Here is an 18,194-nt window from a genome sequence, read left to right on the forward strand (position 1 = left end):
ATAAAAATGTTTTATGTAGCCGTTTTGAATTTGTCACTCCCTAACCTTGCTTAACTCTGTCATGTCACTTTCTGTAACATTTTGATCTATTATATATGACCCTTCTGTAAATTATACCATGTTCACCCCAATAAAGATTAAGCGCTTGTGATCTAAGCGCACTCTACAGGAGTGATGGTTTTCTGGTTAAGGAACTGTTCCAGAGTTCAGAATAGTTTTATCTAGATTTGTTACAGATTTCCTGTATGATTTTGGACAAGTTATTTAATCATTGTGCCATGCATACACTGCAGGCGTTCTTTTAAAACATTCCTCTGATACTCACATATGACATTAATGACACAAATTAGCAGCTCCCTCTATGCATTGGTAAAGACTGAGATTTTCAAGAGTGCATTACGGTGTCTCTTTGGGTTCTTGTGAAACTCCCAGTTAGAAAACAGGTAGAAGTTATTCTGCACTCAGGGAAGGAAATGCCCAGTCTAATGACAGCTGTAGCTAAAGCATTGTTGTATCTTTGATATAAGCTGGAATACTGAATATAGAAGAAGGTAGTTTAGACTCGATTAGTTTAGACTACACCATACATCTCCTTCTATATCATCTTTATCTATCCCACAACATTACAACTTCTGTCTTTGTACTATTTTCTATTTTTAAATGAGAAAAATAATTTTTCTACCAAATCAGCTTTCTCTTATTTTGTGCTTGTCTTCTGCTAACATGCAAGATCAGAAGATGTATTTGCTAAAAACTTTATAGTTTTAATGCAAACAGTCTTGCTTCAAAACTTTGTATAAAGAACTTAGATTTTTCTAGACTAGAACTGTTTTTCTTAATGCTTTTTCTTTTCTTTGTCCCAGTTATGAAGCATGTATCTTTCTCAAAGTATCTGTTGTTTTCTTCTGCTTTCATTTTTGACTATTTAAGTTTTCTTTCATGATCATGAAGGGGGTTTTGGCACATTAAGATGTATTCTCCTTTGCTGGTAGAATTGCCTAGTCTCTTGTAATACTTGATCCTGCTTCATATTTTTATTGCAGTTTCTGCCTATATACTTCATTTGTACTTTGTCAGACTCTTCATAGTGAATTATCTTCATCTGTGATTCTGTAATTAGAAGACAACCGGGAACAATTTCACTGTGATATCCAAGTCGTTCTCTTAGCATAGAGATGCATTATATATTTGTACCTTATAACTTCTCAGCTTGATACAAAGAGAATGAATGAATAAGATGTCTTCTGCTTTTGTCGCACACATATTTCAATTGTGACTAACAAGTATTTTACTGTTTTCAGAATCTCCATCCTTGGAGATAATCAAAAGCTGCCTGGACAGGGTCCTGGGCTCTAGGTAGCTGTGTTTGAGCAGGGGGTACACCAGATGACTTCCAGAGGTCCTTTCCAGCCTCAACCATTCTGTGGTTCTGTGAAAACGCTAAAACATCTTATGAACTCATGCTCTAGTTTGCAGATATTATAAGCACTGACTTTGTAATATCTCTCAGCAGTGAGGCAGAATTCAAATGTTGACATCTTTCACTATCTCCTTTTTCTTTCCAAGTTATGTGTTGTGTCATGCAACGTATATAGCAAAATTAGGGTCTTGCAGTATGTCTCAGTCTTAAAATGTAAATGCATATGCATGTCTGTTCCTGTAAGACCTGCTTTTGATTCTCAGTAATCTGACTGTAGGCTAGTTTGGAACTTATGGCTATGCCGTGTTTTTACTATTTAATATTTACATGATGTGCAGAAGTGTTCCGAGGAGTATCTGAAATGTTTTGTTTGAAAACTTTATACAATCTATTCCACTCTATAGACAGGTAATTGTTTTTTTAACTTTCTGAAATTCCTTCTCTGGAAGCATTTTGCTATTCCCTGCATTTCAAATGACCATTAGTCTTCACCATAGGAGACACATCCTCATTGAGAGGTGTGCATATAATAAGGCCTCTGGAAGACAGAGGTATAAATTACTGCCATTAATGGCCTGATGATAACAAATTGTTATTGTTATATGTAATCTGCATATGAGAATGTCTTCAAAAAGTCATTATCATGCTGCGTGTGTGCCCAGGGGCAATCTTATACCACAGCATTTCATTTCTTAAAATTACAAAAAGCTAATATAATTCTTGATGACATTTACAAAAATGTATAATGGCACTCCTCTCAGTTCTCTCACGGAAATTATTCTTGGTGAAGTTAAAGGGAGTTCTGCGTATATAAAACTGCAGCATCTGGCACTTCTTAACAATCGAAGCCATGCTTTTTTCTTAAGTCGCACCAGCTCAAGAAAATGTTAAGTCAAAAAATTTTTTTAATTTGTTTTCTGATTTAAAATGCTTCAGCCAACATAATTCATATTTAACTTTAAATGCTCTTTGGCAGAGAGTACACATTCTAAATTTCTTCTTATAGTAAGTTGTTATGTCAGAGTTATAAACCCCTGAAAATTGGCATTTTGTAATGGAAGTGCTGACAAGACCTTTATTACACCAGTACAAATAGATGGCATTCCAATAAATGCTGGTTGTTTTATAGCCTGGTGGTTGCTTTCTGCCAGTGTATTTCAAAGTGAACATTATAAAAAAAGTAATAGCATAATAGAAATACACTAGTATGGCTTGACTTTGGCTCTGTAACTGTTGTAACAAAACTTGGTTGTTAAAAAAATACGGTTGATATGTCCAATTCCAGATTCAGTTTTAAAGGACTGTTATATGATCTACTGGTAAACTGTTTTAAATTATTACCGTGTGCATGTGTATGTTCCATACAGTATTGGAACAGAAAAGACAATTATTGTGGCACAGAGAAGTGGATGTTGTTTAGTGTGAAACTCACTTAAAGACCAAGAACACACCACATTTAAAAACCAAAATGTTCCTGCTTAAGTTTTATTTTTCTTACTATGGTGTTCATGCTTTAGATTCTAGAAAGAAAGATTCACTTCAAACATTTGTGATTGTATGGTGGGTTGACCCTGGCTGGACACCCAGGTTGACCCAGATGCCCACCAAAGCTATTCTGTAACTACCCTCCTTAGTTGGGCAGGGGAGAGAAAAAGACAACAAAAGGCTCATGGGTCAAGATAAGGACAGGGAGAGCTCACTCAGCAATGACTGTCATGGGGAAAACAGACTTGACTTGGGGAAATTATTTTAATTTATTACCAATCAAATCAGAGTAGGGTAATGAGGAAAATAAAAACTAACTCTTAAAATACTTCCCCCCACCCCTCCAGTCTTCCTGGGCTCAGCTGCATTCCCAACTTTCTCTACCTCCTTCCCCAGAGTAGCGCAGCAGGACGGGGAATGGGGGTTGTGGTCAGTTCATCACACGTTGTCTCTGCCGCTCCTTCCTCCTCAGGGGGAGGACCCCTCACACTCTGCCCCTGCTCCGGCGTGTGGTCCCTCCCACGGGAGACAGTTCTCCACAAACTTCTCCAACCTGAGTTCTTCCCACAGGCTGCAGTTCCTCACAAACTGCTCCAGCCTGGGTCTCTGCCATGGGGAGCAGTCCTTCAGGAACAGGCTGCTCCAGTGTGGGTCCCCATAGGCTCACAAGTCCTGCGAGCAGACCTGCTCCAGTGTGGGCTCCTCTCTCCACAGGGCCACAGGTCCTGCCAGGAGCCTGCCCCAGTGCGGGCTTCCCACAGGGTCACAGCTTCCTTCAGGCATCCACCTGCTCAGGCGTGGGGTCCTCCCCAGGCTGCAGGTGGAGATCTGCTCCAGTGTGGAGCTCCATGAGCTGCAGGGGCACAGCCAGCCTCCCTGTGGGCTTCCCAAAGTGCTGCAGGGGAATCTCTGCTCTGGTGCTCGGAGCACCTCCTCCTGCTCCTTCCCCACTGACCTTACGGTCTGTAGAGCTGTTTCTCTCACATATTCTCATTCCTCTCTTCATCTGCAGTTGTTTAGGATTTTTTTTTTCCCCTTCTTAATCTGTTATCCCAGAGGTGCTGCTGCTGTCACTGATTGTCTTGGCCTTGGCCAGCAGCAGGTCTGACTTGGTCTGGCTGGCATTGGCTCTGTCAGACACGGGGGAAGCTTCTAGCAGCTTCTCACGGAAGCCACCCCTGCAGCCCCCCAACTACCAAAAACCTCGCCATGCAAACCCAACACAGATTGTCTTTGTGGTAATGAAGACTCTGAACTTTTCCAGACCCTAGAAGTAAGTCACTGAAGTAAGAATTGAAGGATGTGTGTGAAGTGAGGATGGTGAAGAACACAGGATGGAATACTTGGAACTTTTCCATCACCTACCAAAAGTAGTATAAATTTCTCTGAATCTGCTTGAGGTTTAGCTTTACACATAAGAGGACTCTGAATCAATGTAATGTGTAAAACTCTAACTCTCACGCTGACCTAAGGGGCTTAGATACCTATCTTTCATCAGTTTCATCTCCTAGAATGCATTTGTAAGGATGCATTCATAGAAAGAATAAGAATCCGTTATCCTTAAAAGAAATACAGATGGCAAAGCCTTGGGATATTTTAGCTTTTTTATTTATCTTTGCAGCATTTTGTTAGAATCTGGTAACACAGTAATGGAAAGTTCTTGGTTCAAATGCAAAATATAGTCATTGTTTTATCAAAGCATTATAAAACACAGTGTTACTTTCTGAAACTTTTTGGTTAAAATAACAAGATAATAGAATTAACTAGAATATGTAGATTTCAAAAATGATCCATCAATCTATGCAAATTGCTGTGTTAATAATGTATTTTTAATGCTAAGCACATTTGACAGCCATTTCATCTCTCTCTCTAAACTAGAGCTTGGCAACCTGCATTAATTCTTACACTTTACAGATGTAACATTCAATGCACATGCCATGTAGTGATGTGATCCGAATAAAGTAAAGCATGTCAAAGCAATGTGATTATTAGTAAACAAGTTCATGGCTGGCTTGTTGAATACAGAAGAAAAAATGAGAGGCAAAAACGAGTGCTGTTTTAGCATATCTTATATCTTCACTGGCCTGAATTTGCTTCCGACTATAGGAGTGTCAATCATAACAGGCAGCAGGGGATTCAGAAGAGATAAATGGGCATAACACCAGATTAAAATGAGGTATGTTGGGTACAGTTCAGACAACTGTGGTAACTGTAGCTTAAACAGACCTAGAGCCCAAAGTTTCCTTGTTTGACTTGCCACAAGTATCTGTAAATTCAAAAGAGAGGTACTATGTTCTAACTACTTTTCTACCCCATTAATAAGAAAATTAGTATTGTTTCAGACTCAGTGTGTGCTTCTCCATCATTATTTCTTCAGCAGGTATTTTCTATCCTTCCTTCAATGGGTTAAAAACCCGAGGTACAAAATATAAAAGCTGCTGCAAGTGACCATATAGATGTGTTTGATTATAGCTCTGCTGGACTAAAGGTCAAATGAAAGTTTTAGAATACTTAAGAGACAATTATCTAAAGTTCAGACTTTTCCAAAAGAATAGGACTAGAAATTATACAGACTATTATCTAAAGTTCACATTTTTCAAAGGAAAAAGGTAGGAAGAAATGCTTATTCCATCACTTTGCTGTTAATTTTTCTGGGTTTTTTTTTATTGTCAAGAATTTATTTACTGCACGTTCTGAATCATAGTAGTATTAACATGATTATTCCCCTTTCCAACAACATATGAGAATGTTGTATTCTTACACATGATTATATATTACTTTGCTCATGATTCAGAATTCCCAACAGCATACTTTATTTCTGAAAAGGAATGCCTGACCTGGAAATGTATTTATTTTTTTTTATTAATTAGCTGATTCAGTGGTTCAATTCTGGCATAAGCTATTATTATTTTGGACAATTGGTAAAGAAAAAAAAATAATCAAAGATCCAGAATATGGGACATTTTCAAATTCTTCTCCTCATCAGTACATTTTCTCCCATTAAATTCTTCCCTCCCCTCACCCCATGTTCTTATTGGTGTTTTAAGGGATTCCAGAAAGTTCAGGTCTCTAGAAAAATAAAAATTCATTCAGGTGTTTGCTAATGTGTCATAGGAATGTTTTGTGAATTGCCATTATATATGTCAGTATGGCATGTGACTTACTGCGGTGCAAGAGAGACAGCTGGATCGGTCAGCTGAATTTTTATAGCACAAAAACTTTTTTCTTTTGAACCTGATGTCTGCTATCAAATTTGATAGCAGTCATCAATCTGCTTTTTTGAAGACATCACAAATTTTTGACATTCATGAAAAGCAGGTCAGTTTGAAATACCTGTGAATGTTTTAGTGCCCATATGGTTTGTCTATCATAAATCAGACAACATATACTATAAAAATGGCTTCTTTTTTAATATATTATTTTATTACTCTTCTACTTGAATTGAATATTTATGACTTTACCATACAGATTAGGCAAAGGGTCATCTTTCTTGCCAACTGTTGTTCAACAGGATTTTATTTGAGAGAGTTATCAAGGAAGATCTAGTACATGTGTAAAACATGTACCCAGTTGTGTAAATATATTAACATTAAGACATACATGATTTCTCATAAAAATGTGTTTGGTGTGCATAAATACATCCATGTCAAAAATAGTTAAGTTTAATTGTGAAAAAAATTCATCTGCTAATGCTAATGAACAAATAGATTGTTTTTTCACCTACTAACAATTGGTGAATTTATAACATACAAACTCAAAATTGTTCCCTTTCAATCAGGTGTTCCTTTAAAATGTGTTACAGCCTAAGGCAGAAAAGAACCCCTGTCTTTACATAAACACAGGTGTATCTCTCAAAGCATTTTAATGGCATCCTTTTGGAAGCAAGAAACTGATGCTTCTCACTTGTACTGAAGCGTAGTCTGAAACGTACAGATCAGTTTTTCAGGTCAGGGCCCATCTGTGAATGGTGTTCTTTTACAAATTGAACATTGATGAGGGTATGCTTTGAGTTGCCGCTTCTGGTTTTTGTGCTACATAAGAAAGCAGGTCATGAATATTCTTTCCCACTGCTTTTGTAAAATGAGAATAAAAAAAGATTTCAAAACAGTTGAGTTGACAGAGATCATGTGTGGGACTACGAAGAGTGAATTGTTGGGGCTGCATTCACTGGTCTTGTTTATGCAGTGCATACTACCAATCTAAGTAGGTGTTATCTGTAAATCCTTTCACAGAAAAGTAGGTAGTATTGAGAAAATATGGAAAAGAATAATGATTATGGTATACCTTATAGCTCATGGAGTGTATATAGAAACTTTTTGAGAGACCTCTGTGTCTTTGGACAACTTTATTATTTCCTAGTCTCTAAAATGGGGATTGGAATCTTCCCTATATTCCACTATTTCTCAGTCATTAGGTTTGAATTTTGAAGAAAAACAAAAGTACCAGTATTACTACAGATCTTTTGAAAATCTGTGTTTAATGTTGTAAGGTCTCCAGTACTGAGTAGCAAGTATTACAGGAGGCACGTACATAAATTAATAGTTATGCAAAGAGCTGAAATGTTATCTCAGTACTCTCTTGAATGTTCTCCTCTAGTGTATTTGCAGATGGCTGCTAAATATTATATAGCTAATATTTTTAGAATGTCATATGTTTTGTTTTTTCTGCCTGTACTTTGGTGGTTTCCACTGAAACCTTGATGATAACAACTTAACTACTCAGTTATTTCAAGTTTTTATGTGAGAATAGACGCCTGTGAGCTGAGAAAGGAAATGAATGATCTGTCCTTGTCTTTTCATTATCAAAAAAACAGGGAGCATCAACAGTAAATATATTCTTGCTGCTCTTCCACTTGTGCTAAAGGACTCTCTTGTTTTAGACTAAAAAAGATACACAATAAGATAGCTCTAATAAACATGAAGAAACATACATTTCTGTCATTCTAGTGTTTCCAGCTGTAAAGCTTCCAATTAAAATTCTTCCTTCACATAAGTAACTTATCCAGCATAGATAACAATTTCTACCACAAAGTCCTTAATACCATTAATGATTTGATCTTTCTGAGAACATTATAAAAGGGATAGAAAAAGACAGACAGAAGAAGAGCTATGTAGGTTTAAGGTTACACAGCAGGGAAGTCAACTGATCTCAAAATATTAGAGACCGTGGGGGGATTAAAGAATTGCAATAATGTGTGCAGAGAAAAGGGCACTTGATGTAAACTGACTGCTTCTGTTTTTTACTTTTGTTCTGTCATTTTATTGTCTGACTTAAAATTGAAACATGCATTCTTGTACAAAGTGGAGGATAAAGAAGTTGACTCCTGCCTGCTAATTTCACATCCAGATTGATGTCAATGCCATTAAAGTCACTCATGTCCAGCAAATCCAAAAGTAGCTTTGTATTAAAATTATTACATTCACTTTTTCTCAAAATCTTTCACCTAAGAACCTCAAAAGAGATCAGGGGGTCTTGAGAACAGTTGGGAATCTGCAAGAGCACTTGGCCCTGTGGTAAGCATGTCCTTGGTTGTGGTTGTTCAACTACTTTTGTGTAGAAACCACACCGGACATCTTGCAAAGACCTTCTGCATTGTCATGCTTTGTCCCAGCTGTGAGGGAGATATTTCTGTAACAGTGTCTTTCATGGCTGTTTTGCAAATCTGCTTGTAAACTTCAGAAACTGAGAGTCATCCAGTGACCTAAATGACTGATTTGGTTCTATGTTTAAAAAAAGGTAAAAATGAGCTCCAGATCTAAAATGTAGTTCTGTATTCCTGGAGCTGTGTTACTCTGACCTTACACAGATGCAAAAATTTGTGATGAGTTAAGACAATTATTAAGATTACATATCTTACACTATTCCTTAAGCCTGCAGGACAGAATATAGCTCCTAGTTCATCCCGTGTAGTTGGTACATCATCAGCAAAATGGCATTTAATAGGACTCGGGCATTTCAATGAACAACTTCAATCCCTACCCCACATGGAAGGGTACAGAATTCAGGGAGGCTCATTTTGACTGAGAATGTCAAAAGACCTCCTGAATGTACCTCACTGACTGGAGGTAGAGATGTAGTGTCTCTCTTTGCCTGTGGCGGGTTACCTCAGAGCTATATTAACAGAGAGGGTGGGTTTTTTTTCCTGCATGTAATTTTCCTTGTTTTGCTAAAAGTAACATGAATAAATAAATAACCCGAAGAGTGCTATAATGAAGGATCAGTGGGTTAATTGGAAAGATGAGTGGAAAGTGATTGTCCCTTCTCCTGCTGAGCACCTGCTGCCAAGTTAATTCATGCAGCAATGCTGGAGGTCGTTCCTGGAGGAGTTTCCTGCTGCTTTGTCAGCTACGGGTAAGAGGAATGTCCACAGAGAGGAGAAAGCAAATCAGATAAATTGAGTTCATTGCTAATCAGCTGCTAGGATTTATTTTCAAGTTCTAGGAACCAACTAAAATGTCAATTAGTGAGTCATTGTTCTTCACTCAAGAGTCACATCTCCATCAACAGCAAGGTATATTTATTTTAGAACATAGCAAAGAAGGGGAAGGAATTTGTTGCTAAACAAAATTCCCAAGGGCAAAATTGAGTACTTGCCATCCATTGGCAAAACAATTCAGTCATTTCATCTTGCTTTTCCTATTGACTACTTCCGTTTGCCAGTTTCTGAGCATAAAAAATCAACTTCAGTCTAACACAGCAGTTTTTAACAAACAAAAAAAAGTCTAAAAAAATACTTGTTATTCTCTTCTCTCTTTGTCTTGCATCTCTTCTTACATTGTACTAACTATTTAGCCATTGCAACTTCTTTTACACTTAAACAGTTCAGCTAAACATCCCAGATATCTTGCTTATCTTTTACTTTAACTCATGCCTTGAACTTGAATTGATAACCATTACTGGTACAGGTAGTTTATTACACTCAGCATAGCTTCACCGATTGACAGGTATGGACATTTAATTTTCTCCATCCCTCCTCCTTCCTCTCATTTTCTTCTGCCCTGTTTGTCTCTTTATACTACTCTTTCTTTTTTGCTTTGTTTTACTTTCTGATTCTGGCCTATTCAAATTTTCTGAACCAGGCTGAGTTAGCAGTGTGTGCATCAGAAAGATGGGAAGGATCTGAAGCTGTCGCCAACAAGAGCAGCTTCTTTTTTTCATTTCATCCTGAAGCAGGTGCCCTGCCTCTTTTGCATATCTGTAAAGGGCAGGGATGCTAGGGCTCAGCATCTCAATCCTCTCCTCCAGCTTGGACAGAGAAGGACTGTACCAGGCTTAGAGGAAGGAACAGGCTGTATCAGTACAGATTTCTAGAGCACAAGAAGTCACTGTGTAACTGTAACTGTAAAAGTCTCTGGAGTTTTGAATAAATGACTACAGATGTGACACTTCTGAGTGGGATTTGTCTCAAAGAGAGAAAGAGGTAGAAATTGAGCCTCGCATAGTTTCTTCTCCTTTGAAAGGTTAAAGCAAAAGGATTAAGGATGCAACTTACGCTGAGATACTTGTAATTTTGCAGGAGAAAGGCAAATGGACAGACAAACTTATTTTTTAGTGCGTGAAAATAGGGAGGTGCAGAGGAGGAAAAGAATGCTATCAGATAAAAAAAAGTACCTTTTACACATTACAATGGGTGTGGTAGTTGCTCGTACTTTAGTAAAGCTATACACACTTCAGGAAATTCAGCTATATACACTATTCAGGAAAACTTAGGTGCAGTATTATTTTACTAACATAACAATTCCCCTTGTTTCTTGCAGTTCAGCTAGAGAGCAAGTATGACACTGGAAGCAGCTGAACTTGCACATGTGTGTGTTTAAATCTCTGACATATTCAAACATGAAGGAGGAGTGCAGTATTTGCTTAATTCTAAATGTGTGCTAATTGTTAACTTAAAACATACTTGACTTTTCCACTGCATCGTAGTGGCACGTATGACACTGGGTATCATCAAGGAGTTCGGTTCTATTTGAGTTGTCAGAATTCTTAAGAGCTTATATGTGAAATTTATCTTCAGTAAACACATATGATTCCTTTAATTTTAAAAAGGGCACAAAGGAGGACTAGACTATTTATTTAGCTCCAGAGTGCCATCAGTTTTGATGTGACTGTTTCTAACTTGAATAGATAAAACCTCAGGATTCCTGGAAAGAAAAGTCATTAGGAATACTTTTTGTACTGCAAAGGTATTACGAAGTGACCATATTTATAATGCTTTATAAAGTAGTTGATTTTTAGGTTGGTCTTCATGTGTTATGTACTCTAAATGCTATGAAAAATGCTGAAATGATTGCATAACCTGCAATATAAATTACAGTAAGAACATCTCTAGGCTGCCTAAGTGTGATTGGTAGGTGATTCCACTATGGAAGGGATACAGTAAGACTGCAAAATCAAAGACCCTGAACTTCAGAAGGAGACTACTTTAAGTTAAATTTCTTAGTCACTGCGTGGGAAAACAAGCCTCCTTTGTTCTCTTGTCTGAGACAATTACCCCATGTGCTGCTTAAATATCAAATAATCTTTCTTCATCTTTTGTTTTATGTCAGTAATGAATTAACTATAGGAGTTATCTACTGACTGATATCTTGATATAGGTTCAGGACGTGATGAAGTTTAGTAATGTTTCATTCTGTAATCATTATATTCTGTAACTACCTTTATTTCTTATTCATATGCCTCCTTACTAAGAAGGACTTCAAGAATAAAATGCTGCATTTTAAATTTATTTTTTGGATGTGAAAAATTTCTTTACAGTATTAGCTTCTTTCTTCTCTGCATCTTCCTCTGTCTTTAGTACTTCATAGACTGCCAGCTATTTTGAGCATACATGTGTCTGTTACGTTGGGGCAGTGATACATGCTGCACAAATACCATGTGCTGTCAGAAATGTTCCTGGTGATCCCAGTTAGTACAAACTAAACATTTTTAATCTATTTCATGTTTTCAATTTGAGTACCTGACCAGTACCAAGATCAAAGTGGATACAAAGCTTTTGTGCAGTCACTATATGTTTATGCATACACAGGTTGTCATGCACTTCAGATACCTTTTTTTGGTTTAAAATCAAGAATCGTGTCTCTCTCATATCTGTCCTATGAACACTGCCTGTCTTTCAAGTCTTCTCTTCCTTATGCCTGCCACATACCTCTCAGTAATTTCTTTCCTTCCACAGAATGGCACTTAGTGATTACATATGCCCATTTTATAGCATAAAATATCAGGAGGCTTACTTTTGTTCATGATACTTCACAAAAATTAACTTTGGTAGCACAGGGGAAGAGAGGTTAATGAAAGGAGCTACAGCCTCTTTCTCTCAAATACAATGTGCGGCTTTATTTTTAAATTGTCATTGGATTCCTCAGTAACACACATGCATTCCTATTCTGTGTGCCTGTTGGAATCTTTTTCTTAATTTGTGGTGTTATTTCTGATGAAAGAACACAAAACAGAAACTAGTAAAAGTCAACATGTGCTCTGTTAGTATATAACTCATAATACAGAATTTTTTTTTTTATTCCACATAACAAAGTGGTTAAAAGCTAATGTGAATTAGTATGTAAATAAATTGAAGTGTTTTGCATATTTGATGTGTGTGTTATAAGAGCTTGTAAGAAGTAACTTTATGTCTGGGTAGGATGTCATGTAGTCAGATGCTTCTATATGCTTCTAAAACGTATCTGCTTATGCATGCAGAGGTAAGCATGTCCTTTACTCATTTCCTCTGGCTGCCTTCATAGGGGACACACTCTGTTTTGATTTGTTCTATTTTCATTATTGAGGCCCAATAAATGTTTAGATCACTGAAAACTAGGCCTACAACTTTTAATACATTCAGCTTTTCCTTTGTCCTTATGTTGCTCATTAATAAAAAAGAAGAATCTTTTATAGCAGGGCAAAATATTTTGTAATATGTGCTTATAGTGCATGGAAAATTTGTTTTAACTGATGAGTGCGCTTTATTAAGTTTGGGTTACTTTAACATTTCATTTCTCTCTTTGTTGTACTGGTTGAATTTTTATGGCTGCGTGACTTGAAAAACAGTGATGAATCATGATGGGAAGACATCTACAGGGATATATGTAAAGAAGAAAGTAAGGGGTTGCCATTATGATCATGCCATGTGACATAAGAAAGTGCGTATGTTGCACGCGTTTGGGGCATGGGCAGCCAGACAGAAAAGGGAAGGATTTCTGTGTCTCATACTACCAGTATAATGAGTATAATAAAGCACATGTGTGTTTGTACAAAGTTTTTTTTGCACACATTAAGAAAAAGCCATGATTTTAACAGTTATTCTATGTGGTGAAACAATGCAAATTTTCCCTTTTCCAGATAATACTCTCAGCATATTGGCAAAGCATAGTGGATTCAGCCGGCAGAAGCAAGAAGTATATCTACTGCCAATAATAATAAGTGATAGTGGGAATCCTCCCATGAGCAGCACTAGCACTCTCACCATTCGAGTCTGTGGTTGCAGCAGTGATGGTATTGTCCAGTCCTGTAACGTTGAAGCATACGTACTTCCCATTGGACTCAGTATGGGAGCCCTAATTGCAATATTAGCATGCATTATTTTGCTGCTAGGTATGTATTAATTTCACAGCCTGGTGTTCAAAATTTTTTCTGAATTCCTGGGTGTGTCTAAGTAAACAAAGAAGTCACATAGAAGGACATACAAACTAATACAACGTAACGGGCAGCAGTACTGAGACACCTGTCAGGACTGCCTCCCTACTGTACTAGGAACCGAACACAAGCATATAAAGCAAAGTCTCAATCTGAAGTAGTCTTACACACAAGTTACATAATAAACAGGTATGGAATATGAAACTGAAAATCAAATCATGTATGTTAAGCAGCAAGGTGAATACAATATATACTGCACACGATGGAAATCAATTTGTATCTTCTAAGACTTGTATGAGTTTATTCTGGATTGTAAAGGTGTAAGAGACATTACAGTTTTACAAGATAAGAAACACTGTATATTTTAATAAAACATACAAAATTTGTATACAACATCAAACAAGTGAGGGAGAGAACAGTGAAGGAAGAGGCCTATTTCTGCACTTTGCAGCTTCACCTTGTAACTGAGATTTACATCAGTAACTGAGATTTCAGCATTAAACTGCAAAAACAAATGTAACCAATTCAGAGCAATTTTATGCATCTGTCCATGATTCTGAAACTGATGTATCTAAGCTTGCTCTTTCTCCTTTACTCTCTCATTCTCTTTTCAATTATATAATGTGAGTTTTCTGCAAAAGGAAAAAAAAAAAAGACAACAATTTCCTTCTGTCATCAGGGCTATGTTTTCAGAAAGACAAAATTTTCTAATTTTGGAAAACTCCTTCCATAATGTAGATCATTATAGACTAATGTTCAGTGAATGGCGATAGCTTGACTTCACCTAGGTTTGTAACTTTTCCAAAGGAAAAAGTCGTTGTCTAAATTTGAAACTCAAAAATGGAAGTGTATGAAATCTTACTGCTTATATAAAATTGAGCGTCAGATGTAAATATGAGTTGATAAGCTAGAGGACTGATAAAATGTTAATCACTTGAATGGGGTTAAAGTTATAGGTCTTTGAGTTTTTCACTAGCTTTATTACTCTTATTTTCACAAAAAGCAACCTATCACCTTCCACAACTTTGCTTAACATGTAGTGCTTTGATTGGAAATTTTTTACCTAATCAGGCTGTGATGCTTTCTTTGCAGTCATTGTGGTGCTGTTTGTAACACTAAGACGACATAAAAATGAGCCTCTAATCATCAAAGATGATGAAGATGTGAGGGAAAATATTATTCGCTATGATGATGAAGGAGGTGGAGAAGAAGATACAGAAGCTTTTGACATTGCAACTTTGCAAAATCCGGATGGAATTAATGGATTTTTGCCTCGTAAGGATATTAAGCCTGATCTTCAATTTATGCCCAGGCAGGGTCTTGCACCTGTTCCTAATGGTGTTGATGTTGATGAATTTATTAATGTAAGGCTTCATGAAGCTGATAATGATCCCACGGCTCCACCATATGATTCTATCCAGATTTATGGCTATGAAGGAAGAGGGTCAGCGGCTGGTTCCCTTAGCTCATTGGAGTCCTCTACATCAGACTCAGATCAGAATTTTGACTACCTCAGTGAATGGGGTCCTCGCTTTAAAAGACTTGGAGAACTTTACTCAGTCGGAGAAAGTGACAAAGAAACTTGACAGTGGATTACAAACTTTTTCACTGTTGACTTAATGATCATGTATATTCTAGGGCCACTGCTGTTAGTTAAACTGATGTGGCTTTTTGTTTTAGAGGCAAGTTTAGCGCCAGTCATCTATAAAATCAACTACATTGTAATGTTGAACCAAAAAAAAGTATATGTTAGGAGGTTAAGTCTTGTGGAGTGTGAAGTAAAGTATGTGGAGTGTCTAGAAGTCTTTGGATATTTGATATTCACTTGACCACTCTGAAGATGGAGATTTGGATCTTTGATTATCTTCAGTGAATTAAAAAGAATAAAAAGAAATTGGTGCTTTCTTAGAAAATGAACTTGCAGGGATTTTGCTGTTGAACAGTAGCTCCTGCCAGTATGTGTAAAACTAATGGTTTGTTTCTGCATTGCCAACAAAGATATCGCCACAGAAATGTTAAAAGCAATACCTTGGTCTTCTTAGCAATGCTGAATAGAAATAGCATTGTAAATTCCTACTGGCTTCTACTGTGCAGTGACCATACATTGTACATACAGTAATTGTCGGCCACGTAACCACAGACTGAGTATCATCTTTAAATATTGTGTCAAGCCTTAAAATATTCACATGTTCTTAATCCATTCCAGTGATGGGTAATAAATCCTACTAATGTGCAAACATTCAGAGGCAGGTCTACAAAACATTGCTTTACAAAAGGATCTTTTTCTAGAAGAAGGATCAATCCTGTGCTTCGTCTTCTGAAAGGAAAGAAAAAACTGTGGAAGGGGATGGACTTACATATATGAAAGAATTGCTGATTTTATTGCTAAAGATCAAATTTATTTGTTTAATCCTTGAAATAAATATTTTATTGATGTCCATTACTGCTTTTATTTATTAAGACTGATAATCTATGGAGTAAGATTATGAAGAAAACTAAATTATATGCTAGATTTTTTTTCTATATATAATGAATGTTTAATACATGTACATTTTGAAAAGAAAAATGACAAAGTGTTGCAGGTTAAGGCGGTAACCTATCCATTTGCAGTAGCTGAATTTTAAGAGAATGCTGGCAGGAATAAAACTTTCCCAGAGAAAACTTTTGACAGTTTTATATCTTCTTCATAAATCTAGTACCTGGTGTTTTTAATACAAGCACAAACAGCTGGAAGTAAACTGGTTCATGTGAATATTTAAACTATAGACTTTTAGAAACCCACACGTAACACAGTACAGTAAAAAACATGCTTATAGTTCTCCACTGTATTAGAGCAGGAACCAGTGTGTATATAATTTTACTGCTTATGTTATTAGTATTTCTTTTCTATAATATTCATAGTGATGCACCAGGGCTCTTGCACACAGAGAAAGAACGACATTAGAAGCTGCAAGCATACTCAATTGGTAATGCAAACTTGCCATTTAGAAGTAGCAATTGTATAATAAAACTACGTATTACATGCAAATCATTTTAATTTTCTACTTTGTTTTGAAGCTATATTATTGTTTGTTTATTTACTCCATGTATTGTATTCAGAGAAACTCCTGTATTGTTTCCTACTTTGTGAAATATATTTTTATAAATACTTTTCTTGTTATTGCTTTTCTTTCAGTTTTACCTGTACCCTGCAGAAAGGAATCTGCGTGAATAATTCCATGGTTTGTTGAGGAATGTAGTTCCTTCAAAATCGTTTATTTATTAGCTGAATACAGTCAAAATAAAAAAGGATAATGTTTGAAGCAAATTTTGACAGTGTTTGCAGAATTAGATATGCAGCAGCCTGTGACCACAGGAGTTATGTGTGTCTAATTCACTGCGTCATGCTGAAAAATAACCTCATGCTTTTTTTAAGTATTGCTAGTGAAAACATTCCCCTCTCTTTAAGCTCCTCAGTAATGTTTGTTCTGCAGACAAAAATGTCTTAATGCATCACCCCCAATTTTGCCTATATTTCAAAACGGAAACATTTACTTTGCTTTAGCTGTGGCATGGCTGGTTTTAATAACTAGTTTGCAGACAACTAATATGCTAACACCTCTTCTATATGTATTATAAAGATTTTATTGAAATTAATGAAGTATCCAATTCATTTAAGTTACACTGCTTTAAAAAAAAAAATTGTCTCCGAATAACTTTATCTAGCAATTTTGGTAATACTATAAACTAAACAGTGAAGTCATCTAAAGACAGAAATGAAGGAGTCATCAAGATTTCAGTGAAATCAAACATGTTTATGTGTGACAGACTGTAATAACAGCCAAACACATTCTTACTAATCACTCACACTAAGTGCCAGGGTGTTCTGAATTGCCATGCTAAATCTAATAGTCATGTAAATGGAAAAGTGTGATTCGAAACTTTGAGCCAATTTCTAGTCTACATCCCAATCCTGGGAGCATAGGAAGGCGCTGTGAGATATGGATCACATTATTGTTTATAGTCACCTAAGCGTTTAGGGCAAGTAGCTCTGACTATGAATTATAGTATATACTGCAGAGTTTTGCAAAGCTCTTTTGTAGGAAAACTCACAAATGGATAACCTTCTGATTGCCTTTTTGATGGAAAGTTCCATCTGAGACCACAACAGCGTATTCAGTAATAAGATTTCCAGGAAAAAAAATCCCATCACTGGCACTGTAGGAGAGGCAAAGCATGACAGAAATCTCATCTTTGTCAGTCAAAAAGATGGCAGCTACTACTGCTGGGCATAGCCGTAAATGATGCATTCATACAGGTTTTAAACGTGAATATATACAATGCAAAGGGGAGAAAAAAAAATTAATTTGTGTCAATAGCAATGTGCTGTTTCTTGAAGTCACTGCTACCCCACCTAAGGGAAATTACTAATTCTGCAAACTAATTCTAAGTAATTTAAAGATAAAATTTATACCAGTACATGTTAGAGGGTTAAATGTTGATCATTCAGTTTTCCAGTGCTTGCCTCTTTTTTTGACAATGAAATTAATTCAGTATAAAATTGTTTTGGATAACAGCAGTATTTAGGGGGATTAGAATTGTATCATTCTACATTGCCCATCTAGATTTAGACATACTAGTGACATTCTTTTTAAGCATGTAAATGATAATTCATCTTTTCAAC

At 36.4% G+C, this 18,194-nt stretch overlaps 1 protein-coding gene across 1 annotated transcript in view; it reads left to right on the forward strand.

Moving 5' to 3' along the window:
- The window catches only part of CDH8 (cadherin 8, type 2), a 102,046-nt gene extending 85,367 nt beyond the window's left edge, over positions 1–16,679 (forward strand). Inside the window, exons 10-11 of the mRNA XM_010283238.1 lie at positions 13,238–13,489; positions 14,624–16,679. Of these exons, the coding sequence (XP_010281540.1) occupies positions 13,238–13,489; positions 14,624–15,117 (746 nt within the window). The 3' untranslated portion in view covers positions 15,118–16,679. The remainder of the gene's footprint in view (positions 1–13,237; positions 13,490–14,623) is intronic.
- Positions 16,680–18,194: the final 1,515 nt, after the last annotated feature.

The sequence above is a fragment of the Phaethon lepturus genome, unplaced genomic scaffold, assembly GCF_000687285.1.
Source record: "Phaethon lepturus isolate BGI_N335 unplaced genomic scaffold, ASM68728v1 scaffold9853, whole genome shotgun sequence".
In the NCBI taxonomy this organism is placed as follows: Eukaryota; Metazoa; Chordata; class Aves; order Phaethontiformes; family Phaethontidae; genus Phaethon; species Phaethon lepturus.